The sequence below is a fragment of the Struthio camelus genome, chromosome 4 (assembly GCF_040807025.1).
Source record: "Struthio camelus isolate bStrCam1 chromosome 4, bStrCam1.hap1, whole genome shotgun sequence".
NCBI classification, from domain to species: domain Eukaryota; kingdom Metazoa; phylum Chordata; class Aves; order Struthioniformes; family Struthionidae; genus Struthio; species Struthio camelus.
In genome coordinates this window covers 77,586,403-77,601,228 of record NC_090945.1, presented here as the reverse complement: position 1 = coordinate 77,601,228, position 14,826 = coordinate 77,586,403, and the positions used below count along the sequence as shown (strand labels likewise).

General features: G+C 40.7%; 1 protein-coding gene across 4 annotated transcripts in view; it reads right to left on the bottom strand.

The window, feature by feature from the left end:
* Positions 1 to 1,055: 1,055 nt before the first annotated feature.
* MXD4 (MAX dimerization protein 4) overlaps positions 1,056 to 14,826 on the bottom strand; it is a 40,403-nt gene continuing 26,632 nt past the window's right edge. For all 4 annotated transcript variants that reach the window (XM_068943554.1, XM_068943552.1, XM_068943553.1 and 1 more), the window contains exons 4-6: positions 8,060 to 8,174; positions 4,807 to 4,966; positions 1,056 to 3,857 (exon numbers count right to left, since the gene is read on the bottom strand). In XM_068943554.1, coding sequence (XP_068799655.1) covers positions 3,709 to 3,857; positions 4,807 to 4,966; positions 8,060 to 8,174 — 424 coding nt within the window. In that variant the 3' untranslated portion in view covers positions 1,056 to 3,708. The remainder of the gene's footprint in view (positions 3,858 to 4,806; positions 4,967 to 8,059; positions 8,175 to 14,826) is intronic.

The window sequence follows — 14,826 nt, the reverse complement described above, 5'->3', positions numbered from 1 at the left end:
CCTCTTTCAGGAAGCTAAAAAGCCAACCTCGGCAGGCTTGGGAGGCCACAAACTGGGCAGAGACAGGATGGGAGTGAAGGAATATTCACTGTGCTAATTGCCGTGCAGAATCTGCAGAAAAAAAGTTAACAATTTTCGGCCACACTTTCTATGCCTCCGTTCTGCGATGGTGGAGGGTGCACTCATAATACGGTTCCCGAGGAGCTAGAGGAAGAGCTGACCCAGAAGCAAGGACAGGCATATATCCTACTGACACCTGCACGGTGCAAAGGAATGAACTTCCTCTTCTTCTCTAGACGGGAAACAGGCCAAACCCTCTATGTCTCCATAAAAAAATTCTTGATGACTTCATCTCTCCGGAGCCTCTTCCACAGAGGAAAAGATCTAGCCCTGTCATCTCTTCTCTGTTCATTCTTTCCCCATGTGGTAATTGTAGAGAAAAAAGATCACCTTCAAAGTAATATACTCTCACCTGTGAAAAGCACGGTCATGACACAAAATGGTAGAACTGCCAACGCAGTTGTTGCATTTAATCTCGGAGTAAGCAGTATTCCTTGTGCAGTAATGTTATGATTACAGGTACAGTTGCGCGCGCACACACAAATGCATGCATGCATGCACACACACAAAGCACACACACACAAATATTCAGCTTAAAATTAATAAAAACAGAACACTGTTTTCATCCCTAGATGACACATCCCAAGGTACTATCACCACAGGTAACACTGCACTGGTCGCTAAGTAGAACGGTGAAAAACATCTGTGATGGACTGTTAGGACCCTGATTGTCACCACTGCAGGCAGCAAGAGCGGGACTGGGCTGTTGCACTTGACTAGGGGAATGATGCCACTCGAAACTGTGGTGAAACCTTACACTAAAAACAATTGTGCCATTGACTTCAATGGGACTCCTCTATGATCTGAAGAAAAGGGGGCTATGTCTGAAAATATCACATTAAATTGAGCTTTACTTAAGGGAGAAAGACACAGTCAATATGGTTATCTTTTTCTTTACCATGATAATAGCCCCCACTGTAGGAACTGGAAAAAGTAAAAACAAATAAACCCTTTTTATTTCCACTCAAGATTATTCGAGTAATTTTTATTGAAAATATAAGATCTACAAAGCCATGGATACCCAGCGTGGAAGAACTCATTAAGTTAGCACATTCATCTTTAAAAGGAAAATTTCAGGTCGACCTAAGGTACAATAATGTTCAATTTAAAATCTTGTCTTTCCTTCTGTAAGTTCCAAATCTCTTTTCATTAGGAGGTTCTGTGCAAGAGCTGCTTGTCATGAAAGGAAACACTTTACAATTCATGAATGTGTTCATTATATAATAAATGAACAGCAACAATATACTAGCCTTTTTTTTTTTTTCCTGTTAACAGTCGTGTGTTAAAGTAAACTCTTAATTTTTTCCATGATTTGGAAATTAGTTACATATGCACCAAAGGAGCTAGTAATTTCTGCTGCTTGTCAGCTACACACAATGAGTATATTGCTGTGTGCTTTCCCCAACAACGAGGATTTTAGTAATATGCAAGGTGTATATAACATAATACCAAAACCTGCATCACAGAAAAGGTTAATTGTTTTCGTATTCAGCTGCCAGAGTTTATAACCTTAGGCCCCTCCCCAAAGCCAAAGTAGGGGTGGCCATCAATTAGGTTATTTAACTTAAAAGTATACATTTTCCTTGTTGGCAAGTTCCAAGCAGTAAGCGAGAGTGCAAACAAGGATCTGTAAGCTGCCACAAAATGTATTCATATTTCTACTCTGTGTTGTAAGAGCCAAAGGGAGGACACATATGTCAAATGTCGAAAGAACAACTGAATCTTTGTTTTTGATCATTATGGTCAGTATGTCATGAGGTCTTATATCTGAACGCTAAAAATGGCACCACACTTAGACATCCCATAGCTTTACACAGTACATTTGTGTTTCCCTAGCCACCGAACGTTGGTCTCACGGAGACCCTGACTTTATAAGCTAACAAAATAGAGATCTGGGTGCTGAAGAATTGAAGGGAGGGCTTATGTAAAGACAATTAACCCTCGCACCAAAACCTTATTTTATGATTTTACTTAAAGCCAGACTGAATCAGTTGTGAGAGGGTGAAGATATAAATACACCTCTCTACTTCATTTGTAAGAAGGTGGACAACTGACCATTCAAACAGAGAGTCCTGAAGGAAACAAAGCTTAGTTGTCCTTTAACAATGAAAAGGAGAGGCATACATAAATGGTCACCAAGGCACAATATGACAAAGGTGAAGAGTCCCTGAGACTCTGGTCTGGGTCTGTACCATTCCCCTCCCTATACAAGTAAATGAGAACATTTAGGAAAATATAATACAAAATCTCTTACAGGAAATATAGACTACACTTGCTAAAATCACTTCCCTAAAAGTGTTTATAGCTTTTTTCTTTTTTTTCTTTTTTTTCTTTTTTTTTTTTTTTTTAAAAGACCTTCTTTAAACAGAGAATGCAAAGACTGGTCCATTTTTCTTACCTGGCAAGCCAAGCTCTAATGACTTCACTAAGCAGAAGTTGTATTAAAATACATCTTCATAGTATTGCTACAATTTGGGTAAATATGTTCTGAACAGCTTGATGAGTACTAAATAAACTTTGCTGTTTTACAGCATACATTTTAATTTTTTTGCACTTTTTAAAGAATAGAAAATGCAATTATAGTGTGCAAAAGAAAAAAAAAGATTAATTATCTTCTAGCTGAATACTGTAATTTTAAGCCATGCCTTCCATAAAAATGTACTGACATCTGTAAATAGGAAAAAAAAAAATACAAGCAAACAGTAATTTCATTTCCTTGCAAGGAAAGATTAACTATCACAATCTGGATCACTTGAGTTCTGTATTCTTCAAACAACAACAAAAAAACCCCAAACAAACAAAAACACTGAAATGCTTCAAATATCATCCATTCCACGATAACAGGATAAAACTGCAGTGTAGCTTTCTACTAGTCCTGTTAACATGGACAGAACGATTTGCTACTGGTTGGATATTGAATACAAAAAAGCGAAAGAGAGTTGAGATCATCTCACATGAAGTCATTATTAGAGCTGGCTTTTCCCCCATTTTGAAGTACAGTAGTGACTTGTAAATATGACCTTTTCTAAAGATCATCTGAGATTTGAAGATTTATCTGCCTGTTTCACTCAAACAACAACTGCTGAAAGAATTTATACTATACAGCCCGCTATACAGCGCTCAAAATGTTTTTTTTCATGAAAAAATACCACGAAAATAAGTAGTTTTAGTTTTTATATCTTTGAATCACTAACCACATTGTAGATTCCATTTATTCTTCGATGTCTGAAAATGGTTTCTGCAAAATCAAAGAATTGCCAAGACTTCCTTATGCCATCATATGCTTCCAACAGTTTGAATTTAATACTTCTTGAATGGAATGATGTACTTTATTTTCTTTAATTTGCAGTATGGCTACATCAAGCTAGCTTTAAGTCACAACTGTACCTAGCCACAGTTCTCTGCAGCAAACCCATGATTTACAATATCTAATATTGTGGTTACAGTGCAGGGAACCGTGGGTAAGAAACCTCCATTTCAGAGTACTGTGGTTGGGGTTTCCTGGAAGAGTGGCAGTTGACACCTCTGGAATTTTCGTATATAAGTGCTTCAGTCAGATGGTCCTGAGTTGAAGTGGTAACTCAGGCACTATGAGAGCCTGGCATTCAGTCTGCGGGAATGTGTGTAACCTCCATCACTCGAACCACTTTGCAAACTGTAGTGGTCTTCAGCATCACTGGCACTTCCAATACTGTCCATTTCACCTGGCGTATACTCCATTCCTTCAATGTCTACTTCTAAATAAAACATAAGAAGGGACATTTTCAGAAATTAAGTGGTTATAGCAAGTTATCAGGGGCCAGCATTGCCTGGGTAGATCAAAATTCAGATGAACCCTGAATCATACTTCATTTTCTTAAATAATAAAACATGGAGCAGTAATTCCTTTTGTCCACTTGAGAATGAAAATCCCTTCTGTCCTCATGCACATAAATATACAGCATGACATCAACACCAAATGCTATCCCAGAACTGTTCCAACCTGTACATAGTCTCTGATCTTAAAAAAAAAAACAAAAAAACAAAAAAACCAAAGCTATAAAACTGTAGCAGAGGTCATGATAATTCCAGTCTATACAGGTGCCCGCTAGTAGCAACTGTGGTGCAGCCATCTGTCCAGTAACAATTGCACCGGGACTGACAACTCATCTCCCACAGACCCTGAAAAAATCAGCACGTGCGAGTTTGCAGTCACAGAAAAACTGCAAATAAAATATGAAATGGTGACAGGGAGCTTGAAAAGCTCCGTGTTAAATGGGAACCAAATATAGAAAAGTCTTGGTGATCATTATACAGAAAATATTTGAAAATTTCACAATAAATAGTGTGGAATTAATTTATTCACACAAATAAATTAAGACAACATTTTTTTTTCCCAAGAGGAAAATATTGTCCTAAGAATTCTGAACATGAAATGGTAATTGTTTAGAAAACTGGCAAAAACACATGCAGTATAAATAGCTGCACAGAAATCAAAACTGATCAGAAAAAGAACGTTTTGCAAAGAATACGAAAAACGATGCAGTAGGTTTTTATTCTGCAGATTGCATCATGGAACAATTTTGTCTGGGTCCTGTTGAAAGCTTGACTTCAGTTCTAAATAATATTTATGTATTTTCTTGGTTCCCTGCTTCCCTTTTCCTTCCTGCTCTTGCAACTCCCTCTTGGAAGTCCTTGTTCAATTACCTTGTTCAGAATCAGTGGATATTGTTGATCCCATACTGTCAGTGCGGATACGCTCCATGCCCTGCACGGATAGCTGTTCCAATCTGCGTTTGAGGTAGCGGTGTTCCCGCTGTAATTGTTCTTTAATATTTAGAGCTTTTCGGTCCTGTTCTTCCAATTTCTTAAAGGGAGAGAAAATTAATAAGCCAACAGTTTTTACTGATGTTAAAACATAAGTAACGTAAGATCTTTTCATAAATAGTAATTTTAAAGCAGGAGTTGATGATCAGGCAAAATCTTCATTGATACACTTCTACGGAATTCGGTAGAATTTAAGCTGGCTCAGTCACGACTGAATTTGCCTCATCACAAAATACAGAGATACAGAAAAAAGGAATCCATTAGCGATTGTTTTGCCATTAGTAACAGTTCCTCAGCTAAGACCAAATTACTCTAGCCTTGGTTCGGGAGAATATTTAAATCATTTTACCAGGCAGAAGTGGCATCATCCTTGATAAATAAAAACAGCTCACGTTTCAGTCAGAATGTAAAGCTTCTTAGGGTGAAGTAAGAGACATCACCATAAAGAAACAATTAGGAGTCTCGTGAATGCCCTCCCTCATACCACAGGCTGTAGATATTTTTACCATTTAAAGTGCTTCATTAACCATACCTAAAGCAGAAAGTGTTTACTAACAGTTTTCTTTATTCTTGTATTTTTCTCTCCTAAAAATTTCTCTGCAGTGAATGTAGTGATTCTATGACAACCTCCTACAAAATCAGTGGTATTAATTCAAAATCTCACAGTAAATAGCCTGTGAAAGGATCCTTGCACTATCTGCCTGAGATTTCTCCTGCAGCCTTAATTAAAGAAGGTATTAATTTTGGATACAAAAAGAATACTGCATTCCCTATAAAATGTGCCGCACTGTTGAAACAAAGGTAACAGAAATAATAGCTTTTAAGATTTCAGCCGAACCCTTTTCCAAATCACTGACAGCCATTTTCAGAAAGTGTCTATATCACTGGGAAGAAAGCATAATCTAAATGAATCCTGGGTTCAAAAAACAAGAAGTAAAAATCAAAAACCCTTTTAGTAAAACAAACAGGGTTTTTTTGGTCTGATTCAGTAAATTACAGGTTCTAGCAGTAAAGGCTCCTAAGAAAGACCAAATTTCGCTTTGAGCTGTGTTTACATGTCCCCTGAGTTTCAAGAGATTCACTGGCAGTGAATGCAGTTGCTGCCATCTCCTCCCTACTGTCTGAAAGAACCTGGGCTTGGCTTTCTGGAGGGGAGAGGGGTGGGACGGTGTAGGGCAAGCTACCAGCAAAGATTTGGCTGTTCCAGTGCAACCCGGAAAGCTGAAATATTTATCTTGTGAAAAATAATCGGCGTTATTGAACTGGGCAGTTTCCTGGCTGAATGAAAACTAAGTTCTGTAGCCTCATTTTAAGCCCTCTCCAAGGCAATACATCAGTTAGATATGCACCGTACATAGATACCCAATGTTATAATAAGAAAAGGGGTTGGTACAGCCATATTCACAACAAACCAAATATGCCCAATTGATCAGATTTCCTTCTCCTTTTTTTTTTTTTTTCTCCTGGCTACAATGCCAACTCTAACAACTATTTTAGGAATGAGCTCAATGATTCACATTCAGGAGACTGAACACTGTCCAATCATTCAGGGCAAGTTTCAGTATATGGGGGCGTGTGTGAAAAGTTCAAATCTAATTAAGGTGACTCGTCTGTTTTAGAAACGGAGGGCAGGCATTAGCATGCTCTGGCAGCGCAGGGGTGGTAGCAGTCCCAACCCTGAAGCTAGCTATCTGGAAGGCCTCGAGACCTGACGAAGAGAAGCAATTAAGCAGCAGTACAGTCAGGGTAGGTTCAGTTAAAAACTTAAAAACAAAACTAAACTCTAGTTTTGTTTTTCAGAAATTAAGTACTTGGTACGGTGCATAATGGACTCTGAGAGACAATCTATTCCTTTTTTTTCTCCTTTTTAATTTTTTTTTAATCAGGAGTTGAAATGGTAACTACATGGCTCATCTCTCCCACTTTCCACTTGTAAAAACAGTTTTTCGATTTGTATGCTTAAGCCCGTGATAGGGGGGCAGCCCAAGACAAAAACCACATGCAGTGCCTTTCATGCATGTTAGCCTGAATTATAAACCAGAGGCCAAAATCTCCAATGGTAAAAACAGGGGTTGCCCAGCTGGAGTAAATGTGCTTACAAGAGCTGAAGAAGTAGTTCAATAAACTTATTGACAAGAATGGTTTTGATTAATTTCATCGCTAATGCTTCATATGAATTATACCATTCCTGCAATTGCAATGATAACTTCATGCTGCACAACAGCAGGCTGTTTTCAAAAATATTCCAAGATTACTGGCAGTGTTCAACCTCTCTTGACACTTCATTTTTCTTGATCTATTTTCCTAGAACATTGAAAAAAGGCCAGATGAATAATTACAGTCTGGACACTGTAGCAGAAACTTTTTTTTTTAATTTTTACATTTCAGTACTCAGTTGTCCTATTTCCATACATAACCCCCTCCCCTGAAAACTACAGAATGAAAATGGGAGCAAAGTTATCTTAAGGAGAGAGGAGGCCTGGGGGTAAATTCCCTTTGTACTACCTGTGCAACCCCTACCGTTGCTGCATCAAGGTGAGGTTTGGAGGGCTTTTTTGTTTGGCTGGTCGTTTCCTTTTTTTAAACTCGTGGCTCGATGCTACATGAATGAAACATGCAAGGCAAGTGGCAGCTATTAGGATATTTCATTTTATGTTTGGTTTCTTTTAAATGATTGTAAAACGCTCCGAGATCTAATCATCAAGACATGGGATGGGGGAACACTAACTAATAGCTATAATCCCTTTGACTCCATTAGTTATTTCGACTGTGAATAGATCTGCCTTTTTACTTCGAAATCAATGCAGGACAATGCTAGTTTGCTCAGTCTTTTAAAAATAAATATATAAATCAAATAACAGCCATGATACTTATACATTATTTTTGTAAAATATAATGTAACCCATGAACTAAGCAGAAATCACCAACATTTTTTATATATGAGACTGCAAGGTAAATTTCAAAACTCTCAAACTTGATACTGGGCCTGAAATACTCGCACTTAATAAAGGCCACTGTCTCCAGAAGACGGGACATATGGACATGGACTCTGTGTGAGAAATAGTTTCCTCTCAATGGATACACATTCTGGAAGATTCTGCTTTAAAAGAAATAAAAATATGGGTATTTTTACCTTGATATGCATCTTAGCCCTTTTCAACAGACTTAGAGTGGTGTGTCTGGTGCTGTCTGGCCCAAGAGGCACAAGCTGTTTTAGCTGTTCCAAATATAGCCGGAGCTTAGCCCGCCTGAAATTATTAAAAATGAAGAGCGTTGTAGTAAAGTTACCCTCAAATAGCATATCCTATGCGCAAACACCATCTGTTTGCAGGATCTCTGAGCAGAACTTGATTCAACGGTGGCTTCCTTTCCCCTCCCTTTGGCAAAGTTTCAGACCAAAAGGTCACTTGAAATACAGTACTACTACTTGGCACATTTATATAGTATTTTCATACCTATATTTTGAAGCTGTTTGCTCAGTGTGGTTATCCCCATCCTATAGGAAAGGGGGAGTATATTCGGAGAGAGAGAATAAATCGACCAAGGTTGGATAAGGTAGAAAAGCTGGGACTTCACTCCAACTCAGTGATTTTTCCGGGCAGAGATTTTCCGGGGGCGGGAGGAAGGAGGCTGCGGACCCCAGTGCCCCCTTCCCCGCCATGAGCCCTGCCTGTCGTGGCAGACACGCTCCCGCTGCGCCAGGCAAGGGCATCCACCTGCCTCCGCAGCTCGGAGCTGCCTCCAGCCGGGGTTTATCCATTTATTCTAAAAGGAGATCTCGACTCCCTTTCCCCACCCATCTACTGTGGCACCACCCCCTTCGAAGAAGGGGCCATTTCTCCTACCATTGTACAGCCAGAACAATGTTTGTTATAAACACGACAGACGAAAAAATAGTTCCAGCTAAGTTCGGTCCTGTTTTTCTACAGTGCTCCTTTGTAAGTAGTACTGCTTCTCCTCTCAGTCATCTCCCTGCTGTATTAACAACATTAAATCCATCAGTAAAAAGACGACAAACAAAGTGGTACGTCCACAGAGTGATCCCTCCTTTTCGGTTTTTAAGCATTCTGTATTTCTCTGAGAAAGAAGCTGGCAAGAGACAGAACAGTCTATGAAACAGTTAATTTCATCTATCCGAAACAAGGCTGCGACAAACACAAGAACGTTCTGTGAGTATATTTCTACAACCAAAACCAAAAGAGAATCCCTCCTTCCTTTATTCATAATACTGAACAGGAATCCACAGGAAACTACCCTTCATTTTTACAATGAAATAGCTACAAAATAACATGAGCAACATCTGTAATATTCTGTTCTTGCAAACATATTCTGTTCCTGCAAAATAGTCTAAATATATTCTAAATTCTAATATTCTCAAACAGTCTATTCCCGCAAAAAAAACTTTGCAGGAAATTACATGCTTTTCTGGTCAAGACCAAACTTATTTTTCCTTTTGAGCAATCAGTTCAGAATCAGTATCTGAAATGCAGCTTAAGATAATTTAATATACACGGAATGACAAATTATAGATATGTAATTGGAAGGATTAGTGTAATGTGAAAACAGCCTGAGAATCAATGGGGAAAAAAAAACCCAAAGCAAAATAAAATCTAATTAAAAGAAAGTACTGTAATGCTATGACTACACACTCAGTTCTGCTGTGACTGCCTATAAGTCAGCAGTATATTAGGTATGAATTCAAAGAGAGTTTCTGTAAGATTGTTAATTCTTTCTTTAAGCCACTTAGGAAAAAAAAGAGAATATTGCTGAAAATGCGAGTCTCCGGAAAAATTGCTGACATTCTTTGTTTAGGGCTGGGGTTTGTTTTTAAATACAAAGCTCTAAATTAATAATCTATTTTTAAACCAGCGACAACAACGAAGTCTGGGCTAAGCATTCACATGAGTAGCCCCATCAGACTGCAAAGTGACGCTTGGCTTGCTGACTTAAACTGGGACATTGTGATCTTTAGAACAGATCCAAAAGGTGAAGTACCAGCATTAGGGACTTACTGGTATTAATCACGAAAACAGGTAAAACAGGTAAATTTCTTTTTCTGTATCTGAAGCCTCTAACAGCTACCTGGCTGTTTTTGTGTTTAAAAAAAAAAAAAGTTTTGCTTCAGGGACTAATTTCAATTAATCTTTTTGGTTTTTAAATGGCCTCCAAACACGCACGCAATCGTCTGCGTCACTCAGCACAACTTGGACGCGGCTCTATTTAGACAGCTGACAGAGCAAGTGGAGACCGAAGATAACGGAGGATGTGGCAAGGAAGAGGAGGAGAATAGATCCTAAGTGGTGAAATAGAAAGTTAAATACATTGACATGCAATGACTGATACGCTTGCAGTAATTAAAAACACTATAAGGAATATACGGAACCGCTAATCTGTTGATCTGAGGTGCTTCTAATATTCGTGCTGAGAAGCGTTAATAAAGCCAGACAGCATCCTCTATCTATCTGCCCTCTGCTCATGCCTGAAGAAAGTCTGCTTAGCACAGGGGACAAAACGAGGTTTTAGTAAACTTCATTACCATCAGCTGGGGAACTAACAGGAATATTACCAAGTTCCAGTGGAAAACAGCTGTGTGTCCCTCTAAAGCATTAATGCTTTTATGTTATGGGCAAGGCAAGTGAAGCAGTACTTCACACGAGTGCCATGAAGAAACGTGACTGAAGCGAGTAAGACTGTTTTGATTCATCAATACAAAGAATTTAGAAAAGCTAGATAATAACAAAATTGCTTTAAATTATTCTCAGCACTAATAATTAATAGCACTAACTGTAATAAATACACAAAGGCCTGTTCAACCTTCACCCTCTTTACAGCGGGACTCTGCCATTCCTTTACTCAGTATCTATGAAACTATGGAAGATCTCGAAGCATGAGCAGATACACCTTTACAGAAGTACAGGTACGTTGCTGTGGCCAGTTCACACAGCAGCACCATCAACGGCATGGATTGCGAACACAGAAAAGAACGCAGACCGCCGCGGACACCAGAGCGAACGTGCCCCCCACGTTTTTCAGTTTGCAAGTCCTGGAAAAAGATGCAAGAATGCCAGCAAACATTTCAGGCATGTTATCTTAACAGCTCACGGCAACAGGAACAAGGGACTCGAACCTCGCAGCAGATAAATCGTCACGTAGAGAATCTGCCGGCCGTAATTTCCCTCTCACCGCAGGGAACTGCCGGCCTTCTCTCCTCAGCTCTCTACAACCACCGGAGAGGGAAAGGCAATCGCACGGGCAAGCACGGCCCGAACGGCGTTGCGGTCTGCAGCGCACGCCTTACCTTCCACCTCGCAGACAAGCGAGAAACCCCCCGGTGGCAGAGCGACGGGTAACGGACCGCGAGCACGGGATGCTCTGCGATCCGACCGCCCCTCGCGCACGGCACGATGCCGGGCCTCCGCAGCCCTATCTACAAGAGCGCACGCTTTTCTCACCTCATGCCGGCGCGCAGAAATTCCCTCGCTGCTGCTACTAGCTGATTTTTTCAGAGAAGGCAAGGAGCCAAAAAAAGCCCGCAAAAGTCGCCATCCCCAAACCCTGCCGCAGGAGCAAGGCCCTCGGGCACAGCGCAGCCGACGGCGGCTCGCCGCTTCGGGTACGGCTCTGCACCGGTGCCCGAGACAGGCAGAGGGGACCATGTGTGACCTGGCTCGCATTCGCTGCATTTTCTTGTCTGCCAAAAGATAAAGCTATTTCAGATGTTCTGCACTTCAATGCTTCCACATAAGTGAGCTCACAATATGGCCCTATAAATCTGTATTACAGCTATTCTGATGTTTAATAAAAATGAATTATTAACACCAACAACTTGGTAAACATTCCTCAGAAGTGGCTATGTCCAGAAGCACTGGGTGCTTCATCACTTTCACATACATGAGAAAGGGGCTTGTTGACAACTAGTGTAATGGCCACCAGCTGGAATTACCTTAAGCTGATTTTGAATCCATGAGAGCAGCGACAGGCGTTACTTGTCACGTATTGCAAAAGGGATAGCAAAATGTATCCTGAACCACACAGTTTTGAGGGATCAGCGGGCTGTGCATGGGGTCTTTTTGTTATCATTAACCCCCGACTTCCCAGCTGATTCTGCTGGGAAGCCAAAACCTGCCTCAGGGGCCTTTTGCCTCATGGTATAGGTTACAGAGCAAAGCAGCAACACAGTATTGTTAGGAATTTCCTCTGTAGTACCAGGACATCCACCAAAAGCTCATTTGAAGACCACGTACTCTAGTCTAGAGACTCCAATCCGCTCTAACGCTTGACTATGAAGAGACAGGAGCAGTGCTAGCCAGAGGAACTGCAGATCATCACTTCTCCAAAAATGCTGTCATGCAAAAATAAATCAAGATCTGTGACCCTAACCAATTTCAAAATTGCATTAAATGAATCTATTATAAAGAGTTGTCGAAAAGCTCCCCCAGATGCATGAAATCATAGGTGCAAAACTCCATTTTAGCACACCAAGAAGTGGAACATTAAGACTCAGAGGGAAAAAAAATAAAGCACATTATTCACATTGGATAGTCTTAATTCTAAGGAAACTACAATAATTCCAAGAAATTCCTACAACTAATTAATGGACAGATACAATGGGAGCAAAGTACTTCTCAGCAGGGCCAACCAATGCTACAAGAGGCAATGACTGTGAATTGGGAGGTTCAAGCTGGATATTAGGAAACAGGTTTTTGCTCAGGTGGCAGTGCAGCACTGGAACAAGTTGCCTAGAAAGGCTATATAAGTTCTGCCCATAGATATTTGTCAAGATTTAGCTAGACAAAGCCATGGCTGACTCAAACGATCATCAGCAACAGTCCCACTAGAAGCAAGAGACTGGACTCGAGACTCTCAGAGGTCCCTTCCAATGAAGGGTTTACATGGTCATAGGAATGTTGTTTGTTTGTTTGTTTGTAAAGCTGTAGCATTCAACTCGCAAGGTTGCTCCCACTCACCTATCAACAAAGAACTGGTGACTTAAACTGTGCCAGTCTGATCCAATACAGTGCTGGCTTTGCGAAGCGACCTGATCCACCTATAGTTTTTCCACAGGGGCTCTCCATAGCTTTTAAAATAGATCCAACACAGAAGCTAGAAATAGCCATCAGCTAGTCAAAAAGCACACAGTTGTGAAGCTCCTCAGGCCATATTTGCACAGTTTTTTGATGGCAGCCATGTTTCCTAAAGCATACAAGTTATAAATCCAGAGAGCTTATCAAGTATCTGGGGGAGAGAACGGCATCCATCGTTTAACCCCTTGATTTGCACGAGGCCAGCCAGAGATGCAAAGGTTTCCTTCCGCAAGTGTACATCCACAGCAAGTTGCTTAGTCCTTGGTGTGGCATGCCTCAGCCAGGCGTAAGCGAAATTAAATGGCCACAGACGTTCATGACAGCTGACAGGGTGACAGAGAAAAATCCTGTCCTGTTCATATGAAACCCTGGCAATTGCGCTGGGAACGCGTGCTTGTCAGTCATGCCACCCGGGCTGGGGAAAGCCACGCCGACAACGCTGCTGACAGCCTTCCATGCGTTCGTGATAGGTAGCAAGGGGTAAGCGTTTCCTCTGAGCTGCTCCCAACGCCATAAACCACAGTTCCAGCAGTTGACATTCTGCGGTTGACTGCCAGAGATGACTTGTAGAAAGGGTTTTTAGCATCAAAATGGCAATGCTCATCCATTTTCTCTACCATCATGGGCAGGAGCATAAGAAAGACTCACTAGACACAAGGCAAATCATGATGGTGTTCATCTTGCACATCCTTAAGCTCTCAGTCCACAGCTTTCCCAAGTTAGAAGAGCGACTTTCGCACTTGCACCTATTTGCTTGTTGACCCAAGGCTAGCTGTAAACAGGAAGGAGCAACTCTTACCACCAGAGTTTGTTGTCCCATCTGTCCTAAAATAGCTCTGTCGTGTTCACATCCTTAACACTCCTAAATTGCCCCGTCACGACATGGAGCTGCCTTGGCCACATTACGTGTCTTCTTTGAGCTGCAATGTCTTCAGCTGTTGGGCAGCCAGGACTTGGAAGGCTAGTAAACAGGCAAAGAGCAACAGAACGTCCGAACCATCATACAGCCTGTGCTGAATTTCCCTTTGTGCTGGCTCCAGCAGAGATTGGCTGGGCTTGAGTGGGAACGGTCTACTCCGTATCGCTTCACCACCCAAGGTCCAACATACCTGTCGCCCCACAGTGCATCACTGACACACATATGGGCGTGTAAGAACACCTGCCTCACCAGAAGGCCTAAACCAGGCTTTCTGCAAGATGCTTTCAATACTAGAAATGCTTGCATGGCTAAATATCTGTCTGTATTTCAAATGTCCCAAATTAGTCTACTAAACTAGCTGTGTAAACAGGAGGCTGAAATACTCTCAAATCAACTGCGAAATCTACTAATTCTTCATGGTGTTCTGAAAAGAAAAGGACATCTGTAGGTCGAACACATTGAAAACGAAATCGTTAGGAGCTGCACTAGTGAGAACAACAGATACATTTGAAACAGATACCAAAATAAAAAATTCACCATCTTTGTGCTTTAATCAATTCAATGCAAAAAACAGGCGGCCTCAGAACCTATTGTAAGGCTCAACTCTGTCCTTCCTCACATTTAAAGCACACAGAATTTTTAATACAAATAAAATCTCTGCTTCAAATAATTAAAAACTATTACAGGTAACGTGAACAAAAGAATTGGAAATAAATCTTGAAGAGGCAATGTTGTCACAAATAGAACAGTTACCAAAGCAATTTGAATTCCTTCTCCCCTCTTTCACGTTTTTTCCCAAATTTAACACATCTCAGTCCTGGTACTGTGCAATGAAATGAAGCTAATACACCAAGGGTTAAGTATAGAGCAGTTACTAATTGTTCATTGTTGCCAAGT